Below are 12500 nucleotides of genomic sequence, written 5' to 3'. Positions count from 1 at the left end.
GGAGGTGAGGTGAGGGGGGGGGGGGGGGGGGGGGGGGGGGGGGGGGGGGGGTAATGAGGGCGGGGCCACTCAGCATGTGGAATACACATCATGTCCCTGATAAGGAACAAAGCAAAGTTACGTAACAGCCACAATCCCTTTGTTTTGTCCAAGAACACAAAGCTAATCGCCCCCGACTGCCAGCGTGTGTGTGTGTGTGTGTGTGTGTGTGTGTGTGTGTGTGTGTGCGTCTGATCACAAAGGCTGAGAAGAAAAACAAAAGAAAGCGAGAGAGAGAAACAAAAAAAGGTCGTCTGAGAAGAGTCAGTGTCGTGTGTTTGTTCTGACGACGTCGATGTGGGAAAATACATAAAAGATGCAGTTTGCAAAATGTCCAACTGTTTCAGCCACAGTTAGCTCCGCCTCCTCCTCCTCGAGTCTGAATCCTACTGAGCAGCGACTTTCTGTTCTACTAATAATTCTTCTTTTTCTTGAAAATGTATCTGTTAGAAAAAAAGCTCACTGTTTTTTTAAAATTACTTTATTCTAACTTCTTTTTAAAATCTGGATCATTGGGTCTGTAGCTTCAGTTTGAACATGAGTTATGACTTTAACACAGAAAATTGTGAAATAAATCCAATTTTTGTGTCTTTTTTCCCTTTAAACATCTGGATCCTTTGGATTTTTCACGTGAATGTAAGTAGTGACCTGAAGTTGAACATTTCTGAAGGTCCAGTTTAATATTTTATCGTTAAACCCCTTCACGCTCAGATACACAGTTTGTGTTGCTCATTTCAAACTTTAAAATGTGGTTCAATTTGGAATAATTTTTAACTTTAAACTCAAAACATATGTTCAAGTTTAAAAGTCAAATATCATTTAGTAGATTTTTACATCTGAAGAGCGACAGAGTGAGTTTCTGTTTCTGCGTTTGAGACGACTGGTAGCTGCAGATTCACACGCGGCCTGATGTCGCCCCCTGGAGGCCTGAAGCATGTCTGCGTGTGTGTGTGTGTGTGTGTGAGTGAGTTTCCTTACTTTGGTCTGGAAGCAGCAGAAGAGCTGCGTCAGGTACGGGTGTTTGCGGGCCAGCGCCAGGATCCTCTTCTCGGTCAGTGTGCAGTCCACGTCGTCGTCCTGCAGGATCACGTCCTTCTTCAGCACCTTGACGGCGAACACCTCGTCGCCGCCCTTCAGCTCCGCCAGCATCACCTGGTCACATGACATCAGGGCGTTCAGGACATCACAGACACACAGATCGACAAAGACAGTCGGTCTTCGTTTCCTGTTTTCTTACCAATCCCGACAACGAGACAAACACACTAACTTACGGTGAACAGAGCTGTAAAGGGAGAGGTCAAAGGTTAAAGGTCACACACTCACCTTCCCAAAGCTTCCTTTCCCCAGGACCTTGATGAACACAAAGTCGTGCAGGTTCATCCTCTTGGCCTCCGGAGCGCTGTGAGTCTTGACCTCTCCGTTCTCCCGGGTGCCTCCTCCCTTCTCGCCAGCGCCGCCGCCTCCTCCGTCCCCTGTTACCGTGGCGACGGAGGAGGGCGAGGACAGGGGCTGCTTCTTGTGCTCATCGCCGCGGTGGTCGAACGACAGAGCCTTCCGGACGTTCTCCAGCTCCTTCGGGTCTGGACAGAAGACAAAACTCAGGTGAGCTCAGGGTTTGGAGTTTGCGTGTGATTTGATTGGTCGGAATTTTCCGTTACCCTGGTCACACGGGGACGTGGGGGCGGACTTTGAGCGGTCGTCCTCCGTCTGGGGCGTCCCGGACGACTGCTGCTGCCGGGGGTCAAGACCCTGAGGAGGCTGCACAAGGACAAAATCACTGTCATCGTCTTCATCGGTGATCAATCGATCAATCAATCATGTACTTTCTCATCAACCCTCGTGACTTTCTGAAGATGATTTTTATTGTTACACTGATGACAATGAACAAAAATATACAGATCTGGATTTTTTATTTATTCAATAAATTTCTTTAATTGAAGCTCAAAGTTTTAGAACGAAAAGTAAAGATGTAAAAGTGTATTAAAGTAGATTTTTTTATTTTTTACATCTATTTAAAACCCCGTGGAGAGAAACGTTTTGTCTCCCCCTTCTGGCAGTGAGAGTAATTACACAAATCCTTCATCAAACAGAGTTACTTTTATCATCTGGAGCTTTGGCTCTGAGGCTCACAAGTTTTTTTCTGACCACACGTCCGGTTACTCTGTGTGTGAATTCACGTGGTCGAAGACTTGAACATAACACACGTTCATTTACACGTGTAAATCCTGTATTCCAGGTTTTAAAAGAATATTTTTTTCTCCTTTTGCTGGAGGGAAAAGTTCAAATGATTTAAATTCATATCAGAGTATTTCCCCTATTCACCTTCTTCCGTCTGTGGGCGCTGTTGGAGATCTTGTCCGGCGTGACTCCGAGGTCGGACAGGACCTTGGCGATCCCCCTGGCGTCCACGCCGCAGTTCGGGGCGACGTTACTCTCGCAGCGTCTGTGTACGTTCACTTTACAAACTGGCAACACACACACATGGAAGAGGAGCGAGAGTTAAGTCGAGCGACGGCGACGAAGGCTCGTCATCTAAACGCTGAACGTGTGTGTGTGTGTGTGCGTCCGCACCTTTACACTGGAGCCCCTGGCGGAGCAGACCCCACAGCAGGGAGCCGCAGTGGTCGCAGAAGGTCAGAACCTTGAAGTTGTGGATGCTGAACTTGTGCGGCACGTTGACGCTGAACCTCTGCGACCCGACCGTCTGCGAAGAGACGGAAGAAAAAACACAGTGAAGGAGACGTGAAGTCGAAATCCGTCCAGGAAGTTAACGTTGTTCCTTGTGCCACGACTGTCAAAGTTTCTGTATCATGTGTCTTGGTGATTTATTACTTTTGATTGATAGTTAAAGATGTGGGAGATGACAGGAGAGGAAGGGCACAAACCCAAACCCCTTCCATCGCGAGACTGGCGACTCGTCTACTGTACATTGCCACAGTATCAAATATTGACGACACGATAATCACGACCAAAAAGAAATTGGTTCGAATCCCAGTGCGGAATGTGTAAATCAATAAATCAATATGTTGTGTCAGTACCTCCCCGACTGTGTCCTCCTGCTTCTTCATGCCTGCACACTTGGTGATGATCAGCTCATGGCAGCGCTTGTGGACCACACAGGTACACACTGCAGAGAGACACACACACACACACACACACACACACACACACACACACACACACATTAACGGGGGAGTTTTTTGTGTCAGAAATGTCTGAAGCAACAAGGAATAAAAAACCGTGTCCTACCTTGACACTGGTAGCCCTGCTTCCCTAAGACGCCCCTGCAGGTCAGAGAGGTCAAGTCAGAGGTCAGAGGTCAGAGAGAACGTGTGAGAAAACATTTATAATTATCTTGAATACTCATCATTAAACTCTGACATCTATAGAAAACCTGAATATAATCGATCCTTTGTACCTTTATTTTTAATGTTCTTCAGTCGTATATTTTATTTTGAAAGGACACATTGTTTTTTCCCCCTTTGGCCCAAAAACACTTCAAACACTCGTGTTGTTGTTTCACTTCAGAAAATCCGGACGAGTCCGTTAAAAAACACAGTTTCCTCGTGACCGAGGTTCAAGTCGTACGGTTTCTCGCGGAGCGGCGAGATGGTTTCCATGTGGGGATGAAAACAAACACAGCTGGCTTTGTTTACAGCGCCGCACTTCACAGCGGCCGCAGTGTTTACGTGTCAACAAGACGAGGGACTCAGGTCACGGGCGGGAAAATAAAGAGCTGGTTACTGTAAAACAGCTGCTCGACGATTAGATTGACTCCTCGATTGTTCCTCATTGTAAAACATGAGGTCGTTACAGATACTGTACGTGACGCTCTGTAGTTCTGCTACTGTTTGGGATTTATTATTTTGATTATGTTTTGGACGTCTGCTCGCTGCAGTGACATATAAAGGTCGTCTGTTTTTCAACACAGTTAATGAATCAGTTTGACAAAACGGACGAATGACTTCCTGAACCACGTAACAGAAACACGAGGTTAAGACGTGTGGAAGAGTCCTGAAACTTGCTCTGTGTGTGTGTGTGTGTGTGTGTGTGTGTGTGTGTGTGTGTGTGTGTGCGTCCTCACCAGATGAAGTCCCTGCAGTGGGAGCAGTAGGTGGGCTGCCTCAGGTAGGTGGCCATGAACTTGTGTCCGTTGACCTGGTGGACACGGCGACGGACGGCGCCCTGGCGCTTCCTGGGACGCATCCGCTGCCGAAACACACGCTCCTCATTCTCGGTGGAGTTGGCTGCAACTACACGCACACGCACACGCACACACACACACAAAATACAATCATATATCACGAGCACACAGAAGATTATAAGAGTTGTTGCACTTACACCGTGTAACCACCGGATGGCGGTGACACTGTTTCAGTGACGAATTGAACACGTTGTTGTTTTTGTTTTTTACAGTGTAAAGTCACAGCGTCGCATTCTGCTGAATTACAGAGGAGCTTTCCCAGCGAAGCCGGAGAGGTTTCAATTACTGTCACACGCACACACGCACACAGGAACACACACACGCACGCTGTGAGAGGCTGACAGAGATGAATGTATGGCTTCAATCGTATCGATTATTTTCCTTATCGATTAATCTGCCGATTGTTTTCAATCCGACTCTTCCTGCACGAAAAAGAAAAGGAAACGTCAGAAGCTGGAAAATCAGCATATGTTTGTATTTTTACTTTAAAAATAACTACTAACAACTATTTGATTATTGAAAATAGTCACAGGTGTGAAGGATTCAGGAGGATCCATCAGCAGAATTCAAATATAATATTCAGAATTAAGTTTTCATTAGTGTTTAATCACCAATCAGCAATTTTCTGTTAATTTCAAAGAAAAAAAGTGTCAAAATAAGATAAAAATGTACTTAGTCTCTAACGCTGCTGTGGGTCTCGTAAGTTCCGCTCCACATCTGATTAACGTCTCTACATGATGCAAAAGCTAAACCACAATATCTTGGTTCTTGTCACAGACTCTCGTCTCCTGGTCGATCATCATCCTCCCTCCTTCCTTCCTCCCTCAGATGATTGACATCCATCAGACACAACATATAAAACCCAGCTGCTTGTTTTAAATACTGATCCTCGCGTAGAATCCGTTTCTGACGTAACAGTTCTGATTCTAACCGGTTTCTACTCAAGGACGAACTCCACATTCTTTCGGCCTCGAGGACTCTTTTATTTTTTTGTGCATTCCTTCCTCCCTGTCCTTCTCTGCCTTCTCCTCGCTCTTTGCTACACTACACGCCATCACCGTCACCTAGCAACTGATGACTGCTGCCCAGCAACAGTGTTAAGACTAAGCATTTTCCATCCACAGTTGTCTCCTCTCTGAGATCTTCATCACGAGCCCCAGAAGTCAGAGTCCGACACACAGACCTTCGTTAAATGTCCCGCTACACACCTACAGGCTGGAATGTGTATTACACTTGATAAGGAACAAAAATGTTGTGTTTACCTTTACCTTAATATTTCAGATTATGAGAGATGGTCTTGAATTTGAAAATTGGCCCGGACTGTAAGTAAAGATGAACGACATTACGGCTCCTAAAAAAGTGAGGCCAAATCCTCCTGATCGCCCCCTGGTGTCTGGCTGCAGTACAGGTAATAAGCCCCGCCCCCTCCATGTCGTGTGAGGTCGTTCTAATCACACTGATGTTTGTTTTCACGTGTTCATGTTTCTGATCACTTTGCTTCTCATTAGTTTTACGTCATGATTAACAGCCGACTCGTGATTGGTCGAGCATGTGTGTTCTTCTAATGTAGAAAGTATACATGTGACAGGGGCGGCCATCTTGGTTGTCGCTGTCACTAATAAAAACATATACCCATATAATCTGCATAAAGGGCTCGAAGGAATTTCTCTTTGATGACAAAGCTTCGTCATGTTTAAAGAATAAAAATCTCACAGTCGGTCACAACAGAACCTCAATAACAGAAGTATTTCACCTGCTGTTAGCGACAGGCAGCGGCTCTGTGTGTGTGTGTGTTCATGTGTGTGTGTCTGTGTGTGTGCTAACAGGTTGATTGCAGGCCTGACAGTTCATCCATGTTGCTACGCAAACAGATTTCAGTAATGCCTGCAATTTTGACACACACACACACACACACACACTCGCTCACATGCACACACGCACACGCGCACGCACACACACACACACACACACACACACACACACACAGAGAGAAAGAAACCAAATCATTTACATTTATAAGAGAAAACTCATATTTCCAGTAGAAAGGCGTCGTCCTAATGACTCCTGTCACCACACTGTGCTGATGTCTCTCTCTCTCTCTCCCTTTCCGATGATGTAACTCGTCCATTAGTGAACACTCCACTTTACTAATCAATTTATCAACCCCCCCTCCCGACCTCCGGTTAACTCCCTCTGTCTTTTGCTTTTTCCATTCTGTCATGTCTCTCTATCACATAGTCTGGTGCGCAAACACACACACACACACACACACAAACACACACACGCACACACACACACACACGCACGCACGCACACACGCACACACACACACACACGCACGCACGCATGCACGCACACACACACACACACACTTCTTTTTAATGGTTCATTCTCCAGGGGACAGTGATTGACTCCTGGTGAAGTCACAGATTTGTGGTTTTTAGTTCGAAGAGGATCAGAATTAATAAAACTAAATAAAACAAAGGCTCGGGGCGTCTCTAACGCCGCTGCACACGGACAATGAGGAGCCTCTTCACTTCACAGTGGGTCGACTTGTTTTTAAACGTCGTGACCCATTTTCGCCCCCGGAGGCGAAAAAGTGTCACTTGACTCAGAGAATATCACTAATTTTAAAACTTGCACCACTTTGTTCGTGGGACATTTTATAAACTGAGCAATAAAAAGACCAGAATGATATTTTGTGAAAGAGACAATAATCAATATCGACAGTATATAGAGCTCATTGTATTTCTAAACACGTAATCTGTGGAAGTATGTTTGAAATACATATGTACATACAGATGAAATAGTGTTTACTGTTCTAAATTGGTTATTGATCGGGTTGTCACGAAAAGCGATACCTTCAATACCACATATTCGGACAGTACAGTAGTTTTTGTACAGAACTGTAGGAACCAAACGAATCACGGACGTCTGATATTATTTGCAGAGCCCACCTGGTTTCTGGTTCAGTGATCATAAATTAAACTAGTCTAAAATCTGTCAGAGGAGTTTGTTCAAGTGTGAACACATGCGTGTTCTCTGAACCCGGAGGCCGGAGCGTGACCTCAAGTCTCACCTTCGCTGGAAGATCCTAGGAGGTCGATGACGACGTAGACCTTCCCCTCGGGCTCCAGGTCAATCTGCAGACAGAGGAGGGAGGAGAGAGGAGAGAGGAGAGAGGGAGGAGAGAGGAGGGAGGGAGGAGGGAGGAGAGAGGAGAGAGGGAGGAGAGAGGAGGGAGGGAGGAGGGAGGAGAGAGGAGAGAGGAGGGAGGAGGGAGGAGAGAGGAGAGAGGAGAGAGGAGAGAGGAGAGAGGAGAGAGGGAGGAGGGAGGAGGGAGGAGAGAGGAGAGAGGAGAGAGGAGAGAGGGAGGAGAGAGGAGGGAGGAGAGAGGAGGGAGGGAGGAGGGAGGAGAGAGGAGAGAGGAGGGAGGAGGGAGGAGAGAGGAGAGAGGAGAGAGGAGAGAGGAGAGAGGGAGGAGAGAGGAGGGAGGAGAGAGGAGAGAGGAGAGAGGGAGGAGGGAGGAGAGAGGGAGGAGAGAGGAGGGAGGAGAGAGGGAGGAGGGAGGAGAGAGGAGGAGGGAGGAGGGAGGAGGGAGGAGAGAGGGAGGAGGAACGGAGAGACAGTTAAGGAACAAATCTGAGTAGAAATCAGCTTTAATTGATGCTAACTGGTGGTTGTTGTTGGATTGAACTTTTGAGCCTGCATTTGTTGACATTTCTGCAAATTGGCATCATGAAACTTGCTGAATCTATGAGATGATCCACGGATGTACAGTACCGACAAACAGCACTGGTGAAGACAAAGTCTAAAAGAATCGTCTTATAGAGAATCGTCTTCCTGACTGAAGAAAAAGAAAAAGGTCTTTAGCGATTAGGAGAAACATTTACACAGTTACCTAAAATGTAAACCTAAATGCAAATCTGGTCTGCGTTGTTTGTCGATGTATCGATATTTGTCTGTGAAAAAGACTTGTTGACTCTAATGTACGCAGGAAGTTGCACAACCACATGGGAGCAATATCTCTTCAAATAAAAACATTTGATACTTTTTAAAAAGAAGATATAACCGTTGTTGATATAACTATGAGACATATATATATATATATATATATATATATATATATGTGATATACATGTATCGGAAAAACATGATTCCGCCCTCCGCCCAAAAGTTGCCAACCTGTGTGATCGTGACGTCCTGTGGTGTGCAACTCAAACGGCAAACCAGAGGTTGACACATCCTGTCTCACACCCTCACACACGCACATGTGTGGTCTCAGTAAAGTTTACAGAACTGAAGGAGATGGAAAGCAGAGAGAGAGAGAGAGAGAGAGAGAGAGAGAGAGAGAGAGAGAGAGAGAGAAATGAGGGGGAGGACAACAGGCTATTTCAAATGTAAAAGTGTGTGTGCGTGTGTGTGTGTGTGTGTGTGTGAGGGGTGAAGTGATAGTGAACACTGTATTTTCACATCCAGAGTTTCTTTTTTAAGGGATCTTCACCATCAGTACAATCCGCACATTTTACACACAGTTATAATAAGATAATTATTGTTATACATCTACGTTTTCTACTAGAGGCAGCGGAAGGAAGGAAGGAAGGAATGAAAGAAGTCCCTGTGGCTGATGGACACATGAGAGCGTCACAACATCACCATGATCTGGCAGAGGAGGAGGAGGATGGGGGAGGAGCTGAATAATAATAATAGTAATAATAATAATTTCCAGATAAACAAAACGAAAGCAGGCGGCAACAGCAGCTTGTTGTTCCCTCAGATTTCAATCGAAGATCTAAAGATCTGCCACAGCAACTTCAAACGTCACATGGTCTTCATCATGTGACGTTTGCACTGTGTGTGTGTGTGTGTGTGTATTTAACATGGAGTCAAATCTAATTTATTCACCTTTTTTCAAAAACATCCACAAGCTGTGCACTTATTTACAGAGAACACACACACACACACACACACACACACACACACACACAAGCACTCAACATCCTTCAGATGCATTAGGGCAGGAGGGAGGTGAACCTCCTTAATTCAGTTAAAGTCTGTAACTCAATTTAAGTGTGTGTGTGCGTGTGTGTTGTGTGTGTACACACTGTGTCATTTGGCTCAGTACTGACATGTCACGATCATTTATCACAATTACACATTAATCTTTTGTACAAAGACAAAACAAATTGTTGTTCTTCTTCGGCATAAATCCTCCTCACACAGAATTAATTTCACTGAAAAACTATAAACTGTTATTGTGTCTAGTGTGTGTGTGTGTGTGTGTGTGTGTACAAAAATAAAGGTCCTTCGAGTGACGAGTCCTGTCCACACACCTGCTTACTGTACACACACACACATGCTTTAACAGGTCATAAGCCCCGCCCCCTCCATGTTCCTGTCATGTGAGGTCGTTCTCATCTCACTGTTGCTTCATGTGTTCATGTTTCTGATCACTGAGTGATCTCAGTGATCATACAGTGCCTGTATGGGCAAGACCTCGATACTGCACAGACTCCACATGACGTCAAAAGAGCAAGATGGCTGCGCCCGTAATCCAGGATATATTTTTTTATATATATTTGTTTTATTTTGGACAGCGGGAGGAAGGAGAGACGTGTCGTCCATCTTTGTTCGCAATCTGCGCTGTGGACCGAGACGCTTCCAGAGAAAGAGACGTGGGACAGGAGGATGAAGAAGATGAAGACGATGTTGAAGAAGATGATGAACGGCGTCAGCAGCTCGAACGCGCTCGGAACGAGAGAAGAATCAAAAGTCAAAGAGGGAAAATCCAAGTGAGAAGGAGCAGGAGACACAGACACAGAGAGAGAGAGAGAGAGAGAGAGAGAGAGAGAGAGAGAGAGAGAGAGAGAGAGAGAGAGAGAGAGAGGGAGAGAGAGAGAGAGAGAGAGAGAGAGACAGAGAGAGGGAGAGAGAGAGAGAGAGAGAGAGAGACAGAGAGAGGGAGAACAGGGAGGACATTGTGTTTGGTCTGTTCTCAATGACACTGACACACTGCAGACCCTCCACACACGCACGCACGCACGCACGCACGCACGCACGCACGCACGCACGCACGCACGCACGCACGCACGCACGCACGCACGCACGCACGCACGCGCACACACACACACACACACACACACACACACACACACACACACACACACACACACACACACACACACACACACACACACACACACACACACACACTTAGCGATAGATAGTACAGTACTAGTACTTGTACTGGAGTAAAGTGAGTGAATATTTTCTTCCACCACCGGAGTGTCGAACAGTGACGACATGAAAACCTTTTACAGCCGATGAGCTGCAGTCTCTTTATTTAGTGTCTCCGTTTGTTCAACATGAACAAACACACACACACACACACACACACACACACACACACACACACACACACACACACACACACACACACACACACTGGAGTGACTTTATACAGCTGGACTCACTCCTGCTGTTAATGCACTAGATTTACTTCAAACAAACCAGACCAGAATAGAACACACACACACACACACACACACACACACACACACACACACACTCAGATTAATTCTTCCTCTTCGTGTGATTCTATAATTGTGTAAATGAATAAAACATAACTTCACGTGGAAGATTAACCTTCGTAAGCAGAATTCAGGCGTCGTTTTTTCTTTTCACGCAGATTTATTTTCACCCTTTCGTTCGTCGACGTTCTGATTCACTGAATGTTGATGAAGCAGAAACACAAAACATAAGTTCAGAAGGTAAAAAGTCCCCTCGTCACACAGCGTGACCTTGAGGTCACAGAATCCTAATTTGTTTGCGACGATGTGTTTCAGTCTGTCACCTCCACTTCACCCTCCTCCGCTTTTTAATCTCTGTCCTTATTAGAGTCTATGATTTCGAAGGGAGAAGAATCGATTTGATCGGATCATCCAGAGGATCTGTCCGTCAATGTGCACGGAGCCATCGTGTACATGCAGTCTGCCAAATATTGCTAATGTACTGTGTGTGTGTGAGTGTGCATGAGTTCAAATATGCATCTGTGCAACATGCTGCAGAAGAGGTTTCCTTGTGGTTTCACACGAGAGAGAGATCGTGGTCTGGAATAACGGAAGAGAGAGAAGCTGCATTAACCTCCACCTGACTCGTGGCAGGGTTGATGATATATGGGACGAGGAGGAGGAGTCAGTGTGTAAATGCAGGCCGACAAGTGCTGGTGTTAATAATTCTCAGTCATCGTGACATTGTGCAGCGTCATGTTCCGGATGGTTCGCCCTCATTTCCCTGAGTCTCGATGTCAACAGGAAAATAATCTACGGAGATGAAGTCAACGATGTGACTGATACGATATGAGTTGATTTAAAATCATATTACAGGATATAGGTGGAAAAGAAACTGATGACATCTCGACAGTCACATTTTCCAAAGTGAAATTTTTGCCCGACGACACTTTCCTCTGGAATCTATGTTTAAGGCGGCAGGAAGCCATTTTGATGAAAGAGCCCCTGAGACGTGACGTCCGTCACTAGCGCGTCGCTACAGGTGTCAGGAGTCCATGGGCGAGTCGGGACACGGCTACAGCGCCGTCCTGGTCGGCGACACCTCGTGAAAGCTGAAGAGTCACAGACATAAAATGTTTGCCAGGGGACTTTCCCCCCGTTCACGGCGCGGCTCAGCGTCGAGAGGATGTCGTTGAAACCACGAGGGCGTTTCCGTGACGAGTCCGTCGGATGCAGATCGACGTACAGATTCATGGTAACGTTACAGTCGCTCTCTCTCTCTCTCTCTCTCTGTTTCGGGGTGAAGGACGGACGACCTGCCATTGGTCGAGGTGGCCTTGATAATATTCTGTTTGTGTTGTTGCTTTTTGAAAGGTATCCATGGCAACAAGGCCATCGGGGGGCAAAAGGAGCGTCTCTCTGTGGAACACTTCCGAGCACCTTCGGGTTGTTTCATATCTCGGACTGAGGTTAATTCACAGATTCAATTATTAACGTTACATGTCGTCAACCGAAGCCTGATGGGTTTCATTTGAACCCAATCTCTTTCACACACACACACACACACACACACACACACACACACACACACACACACACACACACACACACACACACACACACACACACACACACACACACACACACACACACACACACACACACACACACACACACACACACACACACACACACACACACACACACACACGGTGCTTGTACAGTATCACATGAGTCCGAGTCAAGCT

At 46.1% G+C, this 12500-nt stretch overlaps 1 protein-coding gene across 12 annotated transcripts in view; it reads right to left on the bottom strand.

Annotated features, from left to right (window-relative positions):
• LOC118283545 (protein kinase C epsilon type-like) overlaps positions 1–12500 on the bottom strand; it is a 63470-nt gene that overhangs the window by 16165 nt on the left and 34805 nt on the right. For all 12 annotated transcript variants that reach the window (XM_047335070.1, XM_047335067.1, XM_047335068.1 and 9 more), the window contains 9 exons: positions 7323–7386; positions 4124–4292; positions 3289–3323; positions 3078–3166; positions 2611–2743; positions 2362–2504; positions 1698–1797; positions 1363–1619; positions 1018–1191 (listed from right to left, as the gene is read on the bottom strand). In XM_047335070.1, the coding sequence (XP_047191026.1) occupies positions 1018–1191; positions 1363–1619; positions 1698–1797; positions 2362–2504; positions 2611–2743; positions 3078–3166; positions 3289–3323; positions 4124–4292; positions 7323–7386 (1164 nt within the window). The remainder of the gene's footprint in view (positions 1–1017; positions 1192–1362; positions 1620–1697; positions 1798–2361; positions 2505–2610; positions 2744–3077; positions 3167–3288; positions 3324–4123; positions 4293–7322; positions 7387–12500) is intronic.

Source organism: Scophthalmus maximus, chromosome 10 (genome assembly GCF_022379125.1).
Source record: "Scophthalmus maximus strain ysfricsl-2021 chromosome 10, ASM2237912v1, whole genome shotgun sequence".
NCBI classification, from domain to species: domain Eukaryota; kingdom Metazoa; phylum Chordata; class Actinopteri; order Pleuronectiformes; family Scophthalmidae; genus Scophthalmus; species Scophthalmus maximus.
This window is presented reverse-complemented; position numbering and strand designations above follow the sequence as displayed.